We start from the raw sequence: 22736 nt of genomic DNA, 5'->3' as shown, positions 1-22736 counted from the left end.
ATTGGTTAAAAACAATAAAATTATGGTATTTTTCTGTAAAATTCTTACCATTGTCACTTTATTGAAGGTGGTCATTTTTCAGTTAAAAATCATAAAATTATGAATTTTTTTTTAACAAAACACTCAGTATTGCTATTTAATTGAAAGTGATTGATTGGATTAATTCAGTAAAAGGCTGTCAAATTATTTTGTATTCCTGCCAAATTCTTAGTTTTGATGTTTTATCAAAGGGTTTTGATTGCATTGATTTAGGAAAAAAATCAATAAAATAATGGTCTTTCCCTGTAGAAATATTAATGTTAACTTCTGTAAAAAAATAATGTTGACGTATGTCATTTGAATTATTTAGTCATTTAGCATTTTGTGGTTTTTACAGTATAATGCAGCATCCCATCATAACTGTAAAAAACATTGCATTAAAAGCATGTACAGCATTGTTTTAATTGTGTCTTTGACCAATGGAATAAAAGCAGAGTGCAACGTCCAGCTGAAGAAAAAAAAAAGACATATTAAATTATTCAAAGCTGAGGAATGACCTTGAATGCCTTTGCAATCCACACCCTGTGTGTCATTGTGGAGTTAGTGTGTTTAATTTGCAGTGTATGAGGATGTGTGACCACCCTGGTGCGTTCGTGGGCTGATTCATTATTTTAGCACAGTTTGCTCGGACTTGAATGGCGTGTCTTTTACTTTGATCTTGCACCAGAATGTGGGAGAGAGACAGGCGCACATAGGGAGAGAGAGAGAGAGAGAGAGAGAGAGAGAGACTGTGGGACTAAGCTTATACCAGTAAATTATTCACATAGGAAACATTAAATGGCTGTTGCGTGCCTGCCTTGCTGGCGCTAAGGCCTGAGAATAGCCCTCTGATTGGTCCAATTGGGTCATATAAAAAGTCTAAGGCAGACTCAGGTGCACTTTGAGGTACCTGCTTTATGAAAGAGTGTACGCACACGACTAAATAGCTAAATAATATTGGACTGTTCTGCAGTTCAGGCCTCAGAGGGACAAAGATCATGAGCACTGGAGTATTTCAGGTGTTCAGCTGTGTAAAACTTACTGGTTTTTGCTGAATTTGCATCATATTTATTATGCAGCTTTCACAGAAAACACAAGTAAAGCTCTTATGACATTGCGTGCAGTTAATCTCATCTTGACACATAATGATAAATACTTTTCTCCATTAAAAACATATATACTGCAATAATTCACTACGCGGCTATTTTATCGATCCAGAAATTGTCCAAACTGAATTTTTAAATTGTTATTTCACAAAAAAATAATTTAGTCACGCTAAAATATGCATAGCACGTAAACACCCAGTCACTAGGTGTCAGTGAACGCACCATCAGACCATGTTAAACTACCTCACTCCTCAATGCATTTTAGCTGGAAGTTACTTTATTTTCATAAAACATACTGGACACTTTTGATTTAGTGGTTACTTTAAAAAAAATTATTTAAGAACTTGACAGAATCTGAATCTGCTGTAGAAGCAAAAGTTAAACCTTTTTAAATAATGTAATTTGACAGTTTGATAAACATACCACTTGTTTTTTATTTTGGTATTTGAATTACAAGTAGTTACCACTTACTTAAAAAAAACCCCAAAATAAATTGTATTTCATAGCATGTTGTACTTGTAAAGGTGAAATTTGTAATGAATGATTCTGTGATATATCGGAATGTATATCGTGTTGCTTAGTATTGGGATATATCGCATCGTGACATTTAAATCTTGTATTGTATAATCAGATTAATGGCAATGCACAATGCTGGTTTTATTTAAAAAAAAACGTGTTCTTGGTTTTTGTCTTACTCATCTTAATCTAAGAATAGCGTCGGGCGATGTTATCGGCCTACATGTGCAGAAAATGACTGAAAAATGAACGCGATTATGGCACTACTGAAGTTGAATAAATATTCTTGTTTTGCTCAGAAGATGTTAGTTTGTGGAATACATCTCATGGGGCACCATAATTATAGTAGGCTTGACCTGTTATTTTCATAGAGATATATATCATGTCACCTAAAATTAGTGGAGGGCGAATGGGGTCGATGTTTATATCGGTATTGGTTAGTATCGGAAATCGAAAAGTTGTGTTGGGCAATATCAGCATATCAGTTATCAGCAAAAAACTGATATCCAACATCCTTATTTATAACGTTTCTGGAGCATTTTTTTTGGAAATGAAATCATATTTCAAACTATATTCAGAATCTGAATTCCTTTTTATTGCCAAGTAGAATTTTCAGACAATACAAAGGATTTTACTTTGTGCATGGTGTGAAAAAACAAAAATGAAACAAACAGTATAATAATAATATTAATAATAATAATTAAGAAAAAATATAAAGGACATTTATACAAGTAGTGCAAATCCATACTGCATTACTAGACACTAGTTTAAATTGGATTACATTAACAAACATGCTTGTGTGTTGTGCGGCCCATGGTTACATCTGCTATTTTATTTGTTATGACTAGGAGAGACCTCAGTATCCCAAAAAAACTTCCTGGATATGAAGCAAATACATGCATAAATCAAGAGTTATTTCAGATTTTATAACAGCGTAGAAAATTAGATTTTAGTTTAACTATTTGCTAATTATCAAAGAAAATGTGCAGCAACGTAAGAACTTTTTACACTTGTGCCAAAAACCTTGGTTGTGCACAGTTTTATCCGTAGCCTAAAGGTGGATTTTATTTGATAGGCCAACATCAGCAACTTCACAAGGTCGTTTTGCTCATCTTTACCTGACACTAATGAAAATATATTGCATTTATGTTACGTTTTACCATCTCTATAAAGATGCACGTCAATTGTTGCTGACCTCCTCCAAACAGGAGGTAATTTACTGGTATTTTGGTGCTTGGCAGGTATAGTGGGCTCGGACTAGGAGTGGCACACCAGTATTGTTAATACAGATACAGAATGATGCAGAGTGGCCGACACTGTCCACCTTAGAGGTGTCACCGCATCTCACCACCTGGTCTGACGAGCCCTGCTTTCCTCCATCCAACCTTGGTTGTACTGAGATCACTGTGTATTAGTGCTGGATATTAGAGTGCACCCTCCCTGCAGAGCCCTTACTGCTGCTGAATGGGTTTTAATGAACAATACAGCACGCAGGAACACCAGGGGAGAGAGGAAATTGGGTGTGTGCTGAAGGAGGAGGGAGAGAGAGAGGGGTAGTGGTTATTATACGTCCTCCTTTTATTTGGGATATGAACAAGGTAGAAGGAAAGAATGTAATGAGAGGAATAAAAAAGTGATGAAGAGACAGAAGCACTCGGATGATGAGAGGTTCACGAGAAGTTTCTCCTGTCGTGTATACTGTAGTTCCTAATAAAGTACTCCCACCTAAGTTACTGGATACAACTATTCAATCTTCATCCTTTTATGTAATGATTATTAGAAAACTTGAAATTATAAAAATGATTAGTGAATGAATAGTAATAATATTTGAGGGGTTTAAAAACTTTATTCACAATTGTATTCCTAAAAGGGTTTCCCAGTATACATACTTTATATATAGCCTAAATGCTATATGCTAATTCAAACTACGCAGACCAAAGATTATGTATAAAACATGTCATATTGCTTATTGTCAGTAGTCGAGTTGTAAACAAAAAAAAAAGTTGTGGGGATGGTGGATCTTATTTTACATTTAATGCTAATGAGTCATATTAGCAAAGTTTACATTATCTATGCTTAACTGGTTTTTGTAGCCTGAAGAATCCAAAACAAACTACCGTTATCTCCAGCTGAACAAACCAAAACTAGCATTAGCCTGTTGAAAAGCCTAACCTGAGTTAGCTAGCTAGCGCTAGATAGTAGAAAAGTAGAAAAAAGTCAACTATGAATGGCCATGTTAGCTTTTTTCACGCTTTTGTAAATATTGCTCTTGTTTTGAAGTTAACCGAAAGTTTTGTCAGTAGCACAACGGAGGGTCTCCTAAAAGTTGGAATAAAATATGTCTACGTGAGTTTTATGGATCAAATGAGCACATGTTGATATTCTACTTGGTCACTTTCTCACTTAAAACCTTTTCAGAACTTTCAAATGTGGAGAATCAACAGAGATATTTAGCCTCAGTGTGATTCAGGTTTTTGTCGCCGTAGGTTTGAAATGCATCTTGGGAAACATGGAAGTATACTTCAGTGGGAACGCTCATCATCTTCAAACTTATATATAGTTGACAGTATATACTTATTAGGATTGTAGTTTGTAGTACGTTAGTGTGAGATTTGTTGCCGTGTGTTTAGCTCTTTGTTCAGATATTACATATTTTGGTGACATGGTAGATTTATAAAAAGTAATGACTGATATTTCTGACTTTTGACTTAAAATTAAAACTGAAGCTGATATGCCGCTTTTATTATATTTTGTTTTTTGTTCAGGTACAAGTTTAAAAACAAACAATGAAAAATAAAATAATAATAATAAAAAAAAAAAAAAAAAAAAAACATTAGTTGCTAATTTAGGCTGTGATCATTTGTTGTATAATCAAGCCATTTTATACTGAGGACACTTTAGTCAAGGTGTAATTAAACAACAACTGAGCCAAAAGTCGCAGACAAGTTAGAAAAGCAGACTTGACATATTAACACTCACTGTCACAACATGGACATTAATGCTGAGGCGTGATGTGCTTCCCCAGTGTGTGTGTGTGTGTGTGTGTGTGTGTGTGTGCGTGTGTGCGTGCGCGTGTGTTCTTTTAAAGTCTGATTCCAGAGAGACTGTGGAGAGGAGGATGCCTGAGGAAGAGGAGCTGTGCTGGGAGCATCCAGAGGACAAGGGTTAATGTAATTATCCTGCTAAAACCTTGAGACGGAGAAAGCATCATTAGTCAGAGCAAAAGGAGAGCTACCCGAGCCCCGGGCCAATGAAGGGGCCACGAGACGCTAAGGTGAGCATCAAACCCCAGCCGAGCAGTTAGCAAGACAATTAGTAAAAGGACTCAAACTTGAGGGCCCTTTATAGAAAAATGCACCATTTAATATCCTGAGCAGTGGAGGAAACGCTTTCCGCTTACTTTGTAGTTATGATATTTTGCCTAATTACCTCATTGTTTCCAATGCAAATAAAAAATGATTAGATGTTTAAGCAAACTAACAATGCATCTCTGCCTGGTGTAATGTTGCAATTATACAACCAACTACAGGATTTAGCAAAGGTTTAATTAAGCTGTTCCTCAAACACAGAGACCACAAGGTCTCAGAATATCCCTGAATCACTATGAGAGGCTTGGTGTAGTTGTTTAAAAAAAAACAAACTGATCATACATTTACAAGTGTTATTTACTGTAATGCTCCCTGCCTTTTATTGTTAATGTCAGTACAAACATGTCTTTCTGTCTCACAAAGAATCCACAGATTATCATTCTTTTATTTAAATTGTTTAAATTTACCTAACTAATATATTTTCTTCTTATAAGCTACACACCAACCATTTGAACTGTTTCGACCAAAATAAAGTGCACAATCCTTCATTTATCACCATGTAAAGTTAACATATATGTATATATATATATATATATATATATATTTTCTTGAGCCGATGTTTGCGCCCTGAATTTACATCATAAAAATTACACAATGATGATAACAAATGGTACAAGTCTCAATTTTTAAAAAAGGAACATTTATTGAAATTAACAAAGGTAGGTAGATCAACACAAAGTAAAAAATGTTGAACAAATAATAAAAACAGGTGATGTAGAAAGGGAACAAGTAAAAAATAGTGAGACATCTCGTGAAATATTATGAAAGAACTGTTTGTCCTTGTCCTGAAAATAGCTTTGACAAAAGTTGGCCTGACTAAAGAAATATTTTATTAACAGGATTATTGAGTATAAAGATGTATAATTATAGTATTAAACACAAAAAGAAACCATGAATAACGTGATGCCAGATGCGCATTAAGCAACAAATTGTTCAAGTTTCTGTTCTAAATTTCATCAACATTAACAGGAATAAATATTCAAACAAGTAGTAAACTGCTTCTCAAAGTTTTAAAAACTATCCTTGGCACAACACTCTGTTTGTATCCCACTGAGTGAGAAGCAGAGAGGGAGGGAGAGAGAAACACACGCCAAACCTCCAGCCAGCTGCTCGTTAAATACAACTGCGTCAACAACACAGGACCACGGAACAACTTCAGCTAAGTTAAACAGTTAAAAGATGCTTTGAAAGTTTCAAACTTGCCGTTGGGATTGAAGAGCTTCCTTCACGCTCTGCTAGTGGGGGGAGGGGCTCTGCACTTTGCAGCCTCTGTCTTCAGCAACATGGAGCAGCCTGTAGCAGCCACTCTGTATATAAAGTGGATCGGCGAACGCAGTAGCGTGCATCGGCGCCGATACACGTAAAACACACAAAAATCGGCAGAAGAAAGGAAGAAAGCGCTTTGCGATTGGTGAATGCAGTTTGCTTTAGCCTGAATCTAGTTGCTGTTAATGTATTTAGCATTAGAAGATTCTGTGTTAGGCCTACTTCTGACTTTGGGTGTCCTCATCTATTCGTAAAATTCTTTTTTACAAAACAGATTTGACAAAGTATCTGTAAACTAATATTTCCATGGAGAAGATCGATCACTGTTTCCATTGCTGCTGAAGTTAGTGAAAACTGAAACCTTTTTTTTTACAACTGATATTGTGAAATGATCTGGTTCAAGTGTCTTATGGGTTTTATACCAAAGTAGGGAAATAATTCACAACATGATATTGCACTAATGGAGAATACAGTATAAGCTAACCATGCTATCATACCATCTCCTCATGTAATGTCATTTGGAGCCAATTTGAAACTTATTCAAAATGCAGTAAAACAATTTTTCTTAAATTGAAGGTCCTACACTCGTCATTTTGTCATTTCCAAAATCAAGACAAGGCAAATTCAGCTAAAGATAGACCAGAATAATAAAGAATAACTGGTAATGTTATCATGACATTACCATATTTAACTAGCATACTTTTGGAGGGAATTTTAGAGAAACTACTAACTCAATTGCATTACTTTTTTTTTTACAAAGGAAAGCCTTATTTTAAATAACTAACGGAGTGGGAACTCCTATTTAATTCAATAGCCTTTATTTTACCAGGTTTAGAACCTCTTATTTAAAATCAAATGACAAAGAATAACACAAATATGTAAAATACAAACACCTATAACAATAATAATAATAAAAATAATAATAATGATGAATACGGATTTCCTAACACATGAACTTTTAAAGTAAGGAAATTTTAGGCGGGGGTGGGGGGGTGACTCCATCTGGTTTCATCAGGGTAAGATAGCACTCCTCTGTTGACCTTGAACTAAACACTATCCTATTACAGAGCTGTGGACCGCATGGGTTCACATCAGTGCATAAAGATGAATCATCAGCAGATTAGTTTGTATTGAAGCCAAAACTATAAAATTATACAAATGATAAAAAAAAAAAAAAAAACACAGTTTTGCAGAAATTATTTTTGGCACATTTGTTGCATCACATTATCTCGAATTGCTTAGAAAAATATAATAACAGCTGTCCCTTAACATCACTAACCCTGGAAATCAAACAAACTTGAATTCTCTATCTGCATTTTTTAAAGGGATCCTTTACTGTTTCTGTTTTTACAAATGTGGATTAAAATCTTTGAAATTTACTTAGTAGAAGATCTATGCCTGACGAAACACATTTTTTGCACCATATTTGTTTTATTTACTCTTAAAAATGGGACTACTTTACAGTTTTAGAGCTTGTGTTCCTCCATCTTGAAATCACGTGATTGATGATGTCACACGGCCCCACTGCCTGTAAACATCCCATTGTTTTCTATTGGAGTGAAACATTTAGCCTGATTTATAGATCATTTGGCCAGTTTTTTAGTCAAAATGCCAATTTGTTCTGCTTTTGGTTGCCAAATCAGGGGTGTCAAACTCATTTTAGTTCAGGTGGGCCACAGATTTTATGTGAGAAAAAGAGAAATTTCTTCAATTATTGTGCCCTAATCTGCACTCAAAACCAACTATATTCAAGCAATAAGTGATAAAATCAGTACCAACAGGATCTTTACTTTAAATTTCCTAGATTTCGTGACCAATTTGTATTTAATTAAGAGAAATGTTACTTATAATTATTATAATTTGAGGAATGATTAATGTTTTCCCTGTCATTTTTACTGTCTTCTGTGGGCCGAATTGAATGCTCCAAAGGGCCAGATTTGGCCCCCGGGCCATGAATTTGACGCTGTGCTCTAAATAATCAGGATAAATTTAAAGATGCTGATGTGAAACTCTTTCATGTATCAGCAAATTGTGCATTCTGATGGGTGCCAAAAAAGTGTTGGACAAAAGGTTAAGGGGAAGTAAAAAAGTTGTTTTCATAGTTTGACTTGAGTTTTCATCCCATGACACACTTTGTTGCCTTCTCGCTCTGTGGAGAACATCTTTGGTCTTTCATCTGTCCACCGTGCACGATGTGATGAGCGAGTGAAGTGAAAGCCTCGAGCATCAAACACTGACTGATCCCAGTGTGCACCAGCGATCTTACCCAGTCCAAATCAATGGCTTGTTTTCAGTCTCAGACTAAATTTGACAAGTTGTTTATCAGCCTATACAGCAGACATGGGCAACTGGTAGCAAATCCCCCGAAACTGTATTGTATTCAAGAAGTTGGAAGGAATACGTATCTCACAATAATACACAAAATAACTCCTGAAACGCACAAATCGGTAGCAAAAATACACAAAAACACACAAAATGACAACAAAGACAGACACGACAACAACTTAAACAAACAAAATGACTACAAAAACACACAAAACAACACAATACAGAATAGCTCCAAATACGCACAAACTGTTAACAAAATTACATAAAATGACAGGAAGAATACAGAAAACAACAAAAATACAGAAAGCAACAAAAATACAGAAAGTGGCTCCAAATCGACGACAAAAATGCAGAAAATGACACAAAATTACAACAAGAACACAAAAATAACAAACCCACATTATGACTCCAAAAAATTGAAAATTGAACTTTACTAATTGAGAACATAATTGTAATTGACTTTGAGGATAAAAAATAATTGTAATTGTAATTAGAAAAAAAATGCTGGTTTATTTAATCGTAAATTAATATGGGTAATTGTAATTGAAAAATGTAATTGACCCCAGCCCTACCTGCCACTGAATACGCCACTGTTAGCGAACTTGCCCCGGGTGTAATAATGTGATGCTAATTAATGTGGACGAGTGAAAAACAAAACCAGTCTTTTCAAGGACAACCGCCCTCTGCTGCATGTTCTCCCACTTACAATTCCCAGCATGCATTTCAGTGTTAAAGCACGCTTCCAGTACCAGGAGATTCCCCTTCTCACCAGATGCTGGGTATACGGCACGCAGCAGACACGAGTGGGGGGAATTCTTTATTGTATTTGTGAAACTAAGAGGATATTTATGGGCTCAGTAAAGGAGGAGGAGGAGGAGGGGGGAAAGGTTGAATGTTGAAAAGAAAAATCTATAAAAGAGGGCGGGACTGTGACTAAAATTCATCAGTGAAAACAAAAGACGGGATGAAAGGAAAACAGGTGAAAAGTGCTGAGTGTGTCTTTCCTTCAGAGGGGAAATAAACTGCGATGATCAAATCAGTCACAACCATTGTGTCGTAAATCATGGCTCAAGAGTTGGAACAATGACACATTCCTCATCGCAGCTTTCTGCATGCCTCTCTTTTCTTAGCGAGTGCTCATGAATGATTTAAAAAGTGATCCGTTTCTGCGTCTCCGAGGGAGATGCATCGGAGGGGGAGGAGTTGGAAAAGAACTGGGCGGGGCCAAACCTTTGACGAGAACTCAGCAGAACGTTCGTGTTCTCCTTGTTTCACATCAAGCGTGAACCTTATCTTTGATTTATGAGAGAAAACACGGCATTGAGGATATCACCACATCAAACAGAAAAAAGGTTGCTAGGTTACTAGTCTGTAGTGCAGGCATAGGCAACTGGCGGTCTGGGGGACACATGCGCGGACAGATGTGAAAGTAACGGATTACAAAAATAACTAATAAAGATACAAAACAACAAGAAAAATTACTACAAAAGCACACACAACAGAAAAAAACCCACAAAATCAATCAAAACAACAACAAAATTACACATGTAATGTTTGACAAATACGTAAAATGACAAAAAGAGTAAAACTGACAAAATGTCAATATTGCCTATATATTTTTATAGCTTGTTTTGTTTTAAAATACTTGTTTTCGGAGTTTCTGCTTTCGCTACTTCTAAGAACGGAATAAAATGTCAGTTAGATGGATTTCTGAGTGCGTTCTTACCCAGACCTTCCCCTAAACAAGCCACACTACAGAAATCACTCGCACGTGCTGTCCCTTAGAGGAGAAAAAGCAAAAAGTGGCACATATTGTGCAGCTCGTTGTTAATAAATGTGCCTGTGCATCAACAAATTTAAACCTTAATTGTTTTTCTGGTCAGACTTCATTTGAACTAAAATTATCGAGATTTATGTTTTATATCGCCATTTTAACAAAAAATATTGAGATATGAGTTTTGGTCCATATGGCCTCGCCCTACTGCCAAAAGACACAAAACCACAAAAACGGAAGAAAAAGAACCTGAAAGAAATACAACACAAAAAGACTTCAAAAACACACAAGATTACAAAAAATAACAGGAAAAACACGCAAAACAACAACAAAAACACACAAACTCTTTGTTTTTCTTGTAATAATGTTCAGATTGATCATTATTCTAAATGCCGACATGAATATTGATAACGTCACATTTTTGTGTCCTCGCTGTGATGAAACGAGCCCATCTCAGCTGTAGTAGCGGTGTGCAGAATGGTGAATAATATTTACACAGTATCACAGCCCCACATCATTCATCACAAAATCACAAACCCCGGCTAGTCCCATGAAACTAAGAGTTAATCCATCATCTGCCGCTCTCGCTGTGAGCTACACACACCTCCCAGCTTCTCACCTTCACTCTCCAAAGGACACAATTGGAAAACTTAGATATAATTCAACAATAGCGAGGCAGCCTTCAAAGCCAAAGTCACCCATCGTAGAGATAATCAATGCACAGAAAGAGACGCAGAGGAGAGGCATCTGTTCCTGGACCAACCCTGAGGCCACAGAGTTCCTCTCACTCACACTTTCACTACGACCATAAACCTCTGTAATAGTTGGATTAAACACTCAGAGCCCTTTGGGGTCTAATTAATCCCTGAATGACGATGCACACCGGGGTTATTTCGGGTTTTTAATTTCCTCTTTTTGGTAAGAATATGTGGGTGACAGTTTGATAACTCATACTTTTGATTCTTACTGTCATAAAAAAACAGTAATGTGTCCTATTATATTGTTAGTGGTTGTGTATTTAAAAAAAAAAATGAATCAAAACAAGCCCAAAACAACAAAATTACACACAAAAAGTTAGAAAATGACTCCAATTACACACAAACTCACACAAAACAACAAAAATATTGACAAAGATGACACCAACAACACACAGAATGACATAAAAATACACAAAAGAACAACAAAATGGACAGAATGAAAACAAATGCGCATAAAAATAGCTGAAAAAGATACAAAACGACAAGGAAAATTACTCCAAAAGCACATAAAACAGAAAGAAAAAACAGAAAATGAATCAAAACAAGCACAAGACAACAAAATTACACATGTAACGGTAGAAAATGGCTCCAATTACACACAAAAAGAGAAAATTACACAAAAGAACTAAAATATTGACAAATATGTGTAAAAGTGGCCACCATGATGGGATGGTTGAGGGGTATCTGTGTGTTCATAAAAACACATTAGATGGTAACATTAGATCCTGTGCCTACATCCGTTTTGCACATGCTCCTCACTTTTTACACACTAAGCATTAAGGTCATTATTTCAGCCGAGGTTGGTCTAAGTGGTCTTTCCCTGAGCGAGGTTCTGTTTAAAAACCGCTGACAGAGAGAACATTATCACACACTAAGTGTAAGCACAAAGTTTGCTTTAACAGCAAACACTCCTTGGATCACCTTGTTCTCGCTTTAAAGCTTGAGAAAAAGCAAAAATCCAGATTCTGCCACCATCAAAAATATATATAATAGACCAGACATAGGCAACTGGTGGCCCGGGGGCCATATGTGGCCCTCAGGCTAATTTTGTGCGGCTCTCAAAAAAATGCATAAAATGGCAAAAATAAAAACCATGACTCTCACACATAAGAATAGAAAAATACACAAAGATCACAAAATACACAAAATGAAAACAAATGTGCACAAAAATGGCTGAAAAAGATACAAAATAACAGAAAAATGTCTCCAAAAAGACACAAACAGTAGAAAACGCACAAAAAGAAACAAAACAAGCACAAAACAACAACAAAATTACACATACAATGTTTACAAAGATACGCAAAATGACTCCAATTACACACAAAAAGAGAAACTCACACAAAACAAAAAAAAACAAAAACAAAAAAATGACAAACAACACACAGAATGATAGAAAAATACAAAACAGGACAATAAAAAGAAAACAAATGTGCGTAAAATTAACTGTAAAGGTACAAAACGAAGAGAAAAATTACTCAAAGCACACAAAACAGCAAAAAAAAAACACAAACGGAATCCAAGCAACCACAAAATTACACATAAAATGTTAGAAAAATACACAGAATGCTCAGATTGGTCATTGCTCTAAAATACGGACATTGATGTTAATAATGTGCTCCTCGGATCAGACAAGAACATCGTTGGATAAACGTTGCCCTTATCTGCCCTGACGTTAGATTTGTGAAAAAAAAAGATTGGTAGATTGGTTACACACTGTGATCAAGCAAAATCATTCAAAATACCTGAAAGGGCAAAAAAAAACATCAAATTTACTCAATGGGAAAACACTTTTACAACTTTTTGAAACAGGATTTTGTCATCTGATGCAATGTTTTGTGTTCGTATTAAGTCAAAACGTCACGGTTTTTTTTTAGCAGCTTGTGGGAATAACCCAGGTTCCTAAAAGACAGTGAGATGGGACACGTGTGCACACACACATGATGGATGAATTAGTAACGCAGGCATTAAACAACACCATCTTGCAAATATATCCTTAGCAGTCAGGTGACCTACAGTATGTCTCAACAGGCTGGCTCTTAACCCATTTTACGACAGGAAATTAATCAGTTGTAGGTATTAATAAAAAAAGATTTAGGAAAAGAAAAGGGCTTACAGGCTGTAATCAGAAGTTTGAGCCACATTCACTGCACACACTACACTACACGGCTCTCTGACTTTTATGCAACAATCCTGCAAAAGAAGTTTTTTTTTTTTTTTTTAAGCTGACATATCTAACCTTTTTTTAATTAACTGAAAATGGGACAAGTTTTGTGGGTTTTTTTTTTTTTTTACATACAGTATATTCATTCACTCGTGGTTTCTTTTCTAGAAGACTCCAGATGATTTCAAACAATATTAATAAACAATTCAGGGCAAAATGACATGCGTCAATGACGTATAAGGATTTCACCAAAAATATTTCATAAAATGGGCATCATTGGGCAAGGATTGTATGAATATTATGATGAAATAAAAATAGAAATGCTTTGAAATCTTATACAGAACGAATATTGTTAACATGATATTTAAACTTAAACAAATGTAAACAAAATAATTTGACACAGAATAAATTGCAGAGTTAGTAAGTGGGCGCATATATATACCAAGTTAATATATGTTTGGTATCTTTTTAAAAATGTAAAAATTCAAAGTAAAATAAATGCTTGTCTTCCGTTGTTTTATTTTTATTTTTTTTTAATCACATTTAGGCTCTTGTTTTGAAGTTAACCGGAAGTCCCACAGATATTATTTTGGTGGGAAAAAGAGCAAATTCAACAATGTGCCCTGGTGCACTTCTACGTATAAATGATATATCAATGATAAAGTGTGTGAGTATATCAATCACTGCTGGAATTTCACTTCAATTTCCTGGATTTTGGGAATTTGGGGAAATTTCATGTAATAGTTTGAGGAAAATTTTCCAGATTTGGGAAAAATGTATTCTTTCAATGATTTGAGATTAAAAATTATTGCTGTCATGTGATATATGAACTGAAAAACTGAGCTCTGCAAATATTGTGAATTTGAATAGATTTTTTGTATTTGGAGGGACTGAGATCAATACAACTGAATTAGTTGGTCATTCACAAAATGTTTCATGTTTTTTCTATCATTTTAACTTTCTCGAGTGGGCTGAATTGAATTGATGCTGTAAGGCAGTGGTTCCCAACCAGGGGTACATGTTCCATTAGGGGTACTTCAGCACACCTCAGGGGGTACACAGAAACATTTGTTAATTTATTTATTTTTTTAAATTTTGAGACAAATTTCCACTCGCTTACTGACATTTTCCTTATCTATCAATAATACATTAAAAAAAAGGTAAAGATCAACACCTAAAATCGTCAAAAAATCAGAAAAATATGAGTGAAGGTTTCAGACGAGCCTTCTGACGCAAATTAACAAAAAAAAAAGGGGTACTCGCCTTAAGACAGGAAAAAAAGGGGTACATTGGACAAAAAAGGTTGGGAAACACAGCTCTAAAGGGCTGGATTTGGCCCCCGGGCCTTGAGTTTGACACACATGCTTTACTGTAAACACAGTACTATTAGTTACTTGTGATATTGATTTGCACGCATGCTCAGTTCCTTTAGTAAAACCTCTTCCTGTGCTGACTGACATAAAGATATAAGAGGCACAGAGACTATTTGGCTTCTCTTAAATGTCATCTTCCCTCATATTAGCTGATCAAATCTAATTTTAGACGGGAGGTAAAGGAGAACCTGATGCTGCTGCAGTGTTTATATGAGGAAAGAAAAACGACGCAGGCTCCTTCTATCTCCTGCTCGTCCATCCCGCTACGTCTCGGCCTTATAATCCACTTAGTCGGCTCTTCCTGAGCTCAGAGCCTCTTCCTTTATTCCATTATAAGGACCCACTGTACGACCTGCTGCTTATTTCATTAAAAAGGCCCAATCCATGACCCCATGTCTAATCCACATTACAGACTATGGCCTAGTCACAGCTCACTGTATATTCTTACACGACACAGTCCAGCAGCGTGGCTGACAGATGGGACGGAGGGATTTGATGGATAGATGGAAATCAGACGAGGAAAGAAGAAGAAGAAGAAGAAGCTTGGATTTGACTTACTATATGAGTGAGGCTCCCTGGTGAATAGGATTTCACTGTAAATGACTGGAGTAGAAGTTTTGCTTTGATCTTTGGAGATGCCTTTGACATGAGCCATCAAATGTAAATGGCCTAAAAATGCAGGAAACCATTTACCCTGTAGTCAGCACTTAAACAGTGTTCCTACGGCTTTATTCAAATTAAATACAAGACTTTTGAAGACTTTTTTATTGCCATTTGAAATTACATTAAAGACCATCTTCAGAGTAAATAAAATAGGGTTAGGTTAAATTGTTTACTAGTGTCTAGTATCGATTATCTTTTTTTTTTTTTTTTTTTTTAATTTTTAAAAAAACATTTCTAAACCTTTTCTGCTTTTTCACTAAAATGTGCAGGTAGGGCTTCACAGAAATTTTGTCACTGTTTGTTGAATTAACCAATCTATTGTTAACTGGAATATTGCACTATAATGGTGTCACTGGTAAGAAAGATCATATTTTTTGTTTACAGAAACCACTATTAGAGATACTCAGTTGTTTACATTGGTATGTTGACACTTATTTACAGAAATGTTGCACTAAAATAGTGTCACTGTTCATAGGACACTTTTTCAATTTATTGTCTTTCAGAGATATAAAATAAAATTTTTATTTTTTTCACCTAATCTTTTTTTCTTGTCATGTCTTGTCGTTATCGTCAGCTTTGCATCGCTTATCGTATCGCTTATCGTATCGCTTATCGTATCGCTTATCGTATCGCGAAGGAATTAACACTCAAAAATAAACAAAATGACAGTAAAATACACAAAAAAACAGACTAAAAAAATCTAAATCACTCCAAAAACATAAGATGACTTAAAAAACAGTCAGAATCTATAAAACTACACAAATACAAACACGAACCACTAACAAAAGCTATTAAGAAAAATCAATTTTCATGAAATTTACATTTTCCCATTTTTATAATAAACGAATGTTACAATTTATTTTGAAATGTGCGACTAATTACAATCATAAAATCGTACTTGTGTTAAAATTGAAGACCGATTGATTTAATACATTTTAATGACAATCAAGGCCTTGTTTTTAATTCATGAATTTAATGCCTTTAAGACTTTTTAAGGATCCATGGGAACCCTGTTAAACACATTATTGGTAACCTTGGGGGAACTTTGTGACACTATAAATCAGGGGTGTTAAACTCATTTTAGTTCAGGGGCCAAATACAAAGTAGTTTGATCTAAGGACGGCTGCAGATTTTACTTTACACGACATATAAAGCACCGGTAGGTAAGGCGCCAACAATATCCATGCAATAAGTAACAGATATCAGTTTTTGCTGGATTAAATTTCATTGATTTTGTAATCAACTTTTATTTAATGTGCAGAAATTATGTGATACAATTTCAGGAAAATTGAGTTCCTTGAACAAATTGAAATTTGAAATGACTGCAGTCATGTGAAAAAAGCATGGAAAAAAATTCCCATCCTCCAAATATTGTGTAGTTTAATTGATTTTGTGTATTTAAATATCTGAGCAGATTTATCTGCAACTGAATTATTTGGACAATAATTTTTTTTTCTGTCTTTTTAACATTCAAATCATTTAAAGCTGTGTTTCTCAAATCAAACAATACTTACCAGCAACACACAAAATGACAACAAAGACACAGTAAATGAGAGAAAAATGCACATAATGACAAAATACATGAAAATAAACATACAAAACAACATAAGAAACAAACCTCACCAAAAACACACACACTGAGATAGAATAATTTAAATAATACCAACACACAAAAACAACAAAATACACAAAATGACACAAAAAAACACACAAAATGATGATAGAAATGATCTTGATAAGAACATGAACTAAAAATGCAAGTCAGTGTTGATCCCACATAAAGAAGGAAGTGACAAGAAATGATAAATACGATAGAAATAAATCTATTCAGGAGTTACTAAATACTGTTTCATTCCACTCATTTACAAAGTTAGATTCTTTAAAATGTGTCTTATCACTCATTCATTCCATCATTATCCTCTTTAGTTTTTTTTCCATAAAATTCTGAGCAAAATGTAGTAGTCGGACAAAAGGATCAAAAGCAAGAGAAAGGGGGACTTGAGCCAATAAAGTTTGACAAACAGTCTAAAGGGCCGGATTTGGCCCCTGGGCCTGGAGTTTGACACGTGCAGTAAATGAAATACTGTCCTCTTTGACTTTACCTTCCTAACTCTGACCCTCTCCTGATTGGCTAAGCTCACCCCTCCCAGCTCTGGACATTCTCTGTACTTAAAGGTTTTCTCACAATTTGCTTAAGATCCAGTTTGCTGAGTGTTTTCATTGAACCCACAAATCTAAATTTACAACTCCCCTCCTGTCAAACTGAACCTGCCTGCGTGGGCACTTAATGCGCTATCAGGTTACGCATTTATTGAAAAGGCAGCACTATTGAGCCCCGAGTAACAGACTTCCCGCATACCTGCACCAGCTTTTCAGACCCAGTAACTCTGATGAACAGTAGGAAGAAACATCTTTATCCGCGGGATGCTAAAATGAATAAATGCTTCTTTTGCCGTCTCTGTCTAGACTGAGTTCAGGTCATTAAAATCAGTTAACTAATAATCACTTTGGACTGGGTTCAGTCAGAGTAACAGCCCGAGGCCTAGGGACATATAATATGGTCAGGAAGTGACTACAAGCCGCTCTCCATCGATAACGCTGCCGTATCTCATTACCGTGGCGACCTGCAGTACACAGCCACTCAGTCTTGATCATATAAAACCCATTTCGGCGCGCTGTCCTCGCCGAGGCACCAACATAGTGGAATATTCATTATTCAAATTTTAAGCATTGGAAATCCCAATATGTTACTAAGGCCAGATGAGATGAGATGAAATAGCTTAGCCTTTTGTCCTGGGAACGTTGACTAATCGTCTCTTCCCCCAAAATCAATTTCCCAGCCGTAAGCCTCAGACACTCCTGATTGTACTGTATTGTTGAGGACCCCCCACTGCTATCACCTAATGTTCCTCCTGGAAACCCAGAATAACTTATCGATTAGTGATTAAGTTACGGGAAGAGCGGGTGGCCGGGCCCGGAAGACGGACCGGCCTCAGTCATCTCCACACGGAGCTAAATTTGGATTCTTTGTCACCAGATCCAACACATGCATTCTGACAGTGTCACCAGCTGCCACTGAGCCACTTCACTGAATGAGTAGAGGAATTAGGAGATGTTTACTGCGGTTTATACAGGAAGAGAAGTGGAACATCCACTATCAGAGCTATTTGTTGCCAAACAGAACAACAGCGATCTAAGATTCAATCATAGATACAATCCAAGCACATTAAAAAAAGGTCAAAAATATTATACAAAATGGGTACATTTCTAATTGTTTTTTTTGTCATTTTCAGTAACTTTTTTTTTATTTTTGACTTGTTTTTCCTGTATTTTGGTGAGTTTTGGGAGGAAGTTTGTGTATATTTCCTGTTCTGAGTATATTTTGTAATTTGGAATGTTTAAATTATGCCTCTTCCGCCTGCTCTTTCACATCATTCAACAATGGAGCAGCAACAAATTGCTAGTTTTTTGGTGCTTTTGATGTTGTGTTTTGCACTGTAGCTAGTTTCCTGCCCACCACCATCTTCCACACTTCCTTTGTTTGGTCAAAACCAAACACTGAATCACTCTAGACTTCGATTTGAAGAGCTACGTGTGGGGCAAAAACAATCGCTCTAGAATTAGCCTGTAGACTTCATTTGCATGTTCACACCGCCCAACTGAGGCGGACTTTCCTGGCAAAGAATGTTTAGAATATTGTAACTAGAATTGTGCTAGAATTCTTCGGCATGCACCCTTAAAGTGCTTTCACACCGGTTTAATCCCAGACTCAGTCCGAATGGGCGAACAAGTGATCATTTTATCACCTTGGTTAGGCTCCATTTGCTTTCAGAACGCAACTTCTGATCCACTCCAAACAGCCTCTGGTGCAGTTGCATGAGATAACCACTTGATGGCACCATTACTGGAGTAGAGGCAGAAAAAACAAATCCAGAAGAAGAGGCTCTCAACTATGGGTCAAAATGAGCACAGAAACTTCTGCCTCCTTCGTTTGTTCTTTCACAACATTCAACACAGGAGCAGCAACAAGTTGCTGTACTTTTGGTGGTTTTAAAGCCCTGCTTTGCGCCGTCGCCGGCTCTATTGATCACCCACAATGCCGTAAGCTGTACGTCATTGTCGATAGTTTCTGTGTTTGATCCGGAGAGCGGTCGTGTTTACGGTGCTCTTAATCGCTCTAGACTTCGATTGGAAATGCACCAAAACCGACAATCACTCTATAATTAACCTTTTTGATCCGTTATAGACTTCTTTTACATCTTCAACAAGGCGGACTATCCGAGCAAACAAAAGTGTTTTAACCTCTCTAGGATCCATTGATGTGAACGTACCCTTAGTCATACATGCTGGGTTCAGCAGATGTTCTGGTTATTGATGTCATGGTCCAATCACTCTCCTTTCTTTGATTCTATGCTGGGCCTAAAAAGCGCTTGTGATCAATACCTGAAGGCGCTTTAAACACTGCCAGAGGGATGTGTCTTTGCATTTTTTGTGTGTATGTGCTGTGTCAGCATCCACTCAAGACTTCATCAAACACACACACACGGTCAACGCCCTGCTCAAGCAGTCGCTTATTCTTACTTTCCACCTCCCAAACACACACATTCCCTCACAAATTCATGCCTCCTTCCTCCCATTCCACACCAATCCCAAGGATGTTAAATACCATTCAAATGTCAGGCTGCTGTGTTGATTGGAATAATAATTCTGAAAGGTAGGAATGATGGCTTGTTGATGCTCGGCAGGTGCGTGATCGGCCCGAGCATCATTCACTGTCACAAAGTTGCCATGTAAGGGTTCCTGGCTCCCTCGGTACAACGTGGACGTTGGTTTATGTCGTAGCACTGAGGCTGCATGTATCTGTCATCTATCTTTGTCTTCACAGGCTGCTGACAGCCAGATCAAAATTCATATTGTGGGTGAGTGCAGGTCATTTTAAAGGCCATCTGATCACAGTGACTGGGCAGCAGCAGAGGGTGTGAGTGCTACATCTGGTTGGTTTTCCTTGTCTGACACGACAAAGTTTATGGAAAGCAGAAGCATTATTGAGCTACAGTACATGACATTATGTCCTTTAGGAAGAACAATGTTTAAAAAGCAAATAAACCATGTGGTTTTGGCTGACGTGCATCTAAACTGAAAATTTAAAAAAATGCTTTGATTATGGGTGGGGCTCGTGGAGCAGTTAAGACACGCCCAGTCTATACTTCCAAAGAACAATCTATGCTATTCTAACTACCTACTCAATACTCACTATAGCTTTCTATTCAAAATTCTCTCAATCCCAGCCTACTTGCTACAGAATGGAGTCGACTGGTGCTAGTTTTCTAACCTGGCGATAAGCCACACCCACTTCCTGACTTTTGATAAAAAAGTGGGTATGGTAATGCCGCCGTCTCTGCTCACTTCCTTGGTTTGAAAGAGCAAATCAAATCCGTATAGAAAGAACGTAATATCTCCTGCTCCAAACATGGCGTCCGCCATGGAAAAGTTGACCTCTGCTCTGTTTTAAAAGACCTGCATATATCTTTGAAACCACAACAAGAAGAGGCTTTATAACTTTAAGTCTACCGCAGTACATGGCATTTTCCTCAGTTGGCTACGTTTAGGGTAAAAGATCTACGCTTGTTGCGCTATTTTCATCACATTTACTCTTTGTTTGATTGGTTACTCTGCGCGTGTTTGTCCTGCCCCGCGTAGCCCCCCTGAATTCAAATGCCTTGTAAGCGCTTCCAGACCAATCGCATGTATTAAACATTGAATAATACAAGGAGGTTAGGATGGATTCCAGGCTAGCATTTGATTCTAAAGGTGTGTTCACATCGAATGCGACTTCAGCAACTATAGTTGCTTAAATTGCCCGTGATGAGTGGCTTTAACAAAGTCACGCTTTTTGCTCACTAGGGTAGAGGCAGTAGGGAGAAAGTCATTGCCATTGGATGTTGCGACATAGAGTTTCATGAAAAGTTCAAAATTTTCAACTTTTCAATTTTCTTTGAACGACTTCCAGCGACTCGCACAATCTGATATTGATTTTGAATGTAATCTAGTCGCCAGAGTCGCTGAAGTCGCTTTCAGTGTGAATGCACCTTAATAACCTAGTTTCAACCCATTGAGGGCATTCACTCTTACTTTTTTTTACAAGTTAATACACAAAATTAAAATACTTTCAATAAAATGTCAAAGTTGGACAGGAATCAATCAACAACACTACTTAATAACCAAATACATTTAGTTTCAGCAGAAACTTCTGGAGTTTAGTTACTCTTTAGGTTCTTCAACTCTAAATACCTGACTATAAATCCTATTAACAACTGCATCTAAAATAATAGTTTCTGGTGAATCCTGCAGAAGTCATTGCTTTGTCAATACAATGAAGTATTCAGTGACGATATCTAATGTGCACATTTAGTGGGAGTGTCCTTATTGGAAATACATTTTTCAATGTTTGCAGAATCTCTTAAGTGTAAACTATAAAGTGTAAAGTGTATATCTGTGAATTTCTCATTGAAAGAGGCCTTACCTGGCTGGTACATTGATGTTGGAGATGGCATAGAAATATTTGAGCAGGTTTTCTCTCTGGACGTACGTGCCTCCGAGTGCGGGCCTGAGCAGCCTCAACCTAAGGTTGGTGAAGATGAAGAAGTCCTTCAATCCCTTCATACTCTCCATGCGGGTGTACAGATTGTCCATGTTCTGTAGCCGAGATCCTGCAAACACGGCGAACCGTGCCCTGACCTCAAACTTCACATTCTTCTCGTTCTTTGAGCCGACCCAGCGTGAGTACTGCTCGGTGCAGATAACCCGCGTGATGTTGGCAGGTGAAAGGTTATGTACTCTTCTGGGCGGCATGTTGAAGGCGTCCAGACAGTCGTCGGCATAGTATTGGTAGGGCTGCCAGGAACGGCCATGATCCATGGACTTATCTAGAATCATGATGGTGGGACGACCGTACTCGAAGGTAATCTGGATGTCGTCGGTTAGCTCCAGAGTCTTGTTCCATGATAACGTGATGTTGGCCAGTAGAGGCTCAGGATGGCGACTCCAGGTGACGGTCTGCCAGTAGGTGATCAGGCCGTTACGTTCACGGTCCTGCATCAGCTGTGCAGGATGAGCCAAGTCTGGGTTTGAGGCATCGCACTCATCACTGCACAAATATGGATTCTCCTAAAAAAAAAGGAAAAGAGAAGAGTTAGATCACGCATCAAACTCAAGGGCTCGTGTGCCAAATCCGGCCCTTTACATCAGTGGTTCTTAAACTCTTTTGGCTCAAGTACCACTTTCCTCTTATTTCTGAATCCAAGTATCCCCTTTATCCGAAGGGGCATAATTCTGTGAAAAAAAACAACTATAGAGTGTAATTATGGAATTAATGAGTGATAACACACATTTGAAAGAATCTAAT

At 37.0% G+C, this 22736-nt stretch overlaps 1 protein-coding gene across 1 annotated transcript in view; it reads right to left on the bottom strand.

Annotated features, from left to right (window-relative positions):
• The window catches only part of ntng2b (netrin g2b), a 101027-nt gene that overhangs the window by 51337 nt on the left and 26954 nt on the right, over positions 1-22736 (bottom strand). The window contains exon 3 of the mRNA XM_028463261.1: positions 21855-22498. Coding sequence (XP_028319062.1) covers positions 21855-22498 — 644 coding nt within the window. The remainder of the gene's footprint in view (positions 1-21854; positions 22499-22736) is intronic.

The sequence above is a fragment of the Gouania willdenowi genome, chromosome 12 (assembly GCF_900634775.1).
Source record: "Gouania willdenowi chromosome 12, fGouWil2.1, whole genome shotgun sequence".
NCBI classification, from domain to species: Eukaryota; Metazoa; Chordata; class Actinopteri; order Blenniiformes; family Gobiesocidae; genus Gouania; species Gouania willdenowi.
The sequence above is the reverse complement of the archived record's forward strand: the minus strand, read 5'-3'. Positions and strand labels throughout refer to the sequence as shown.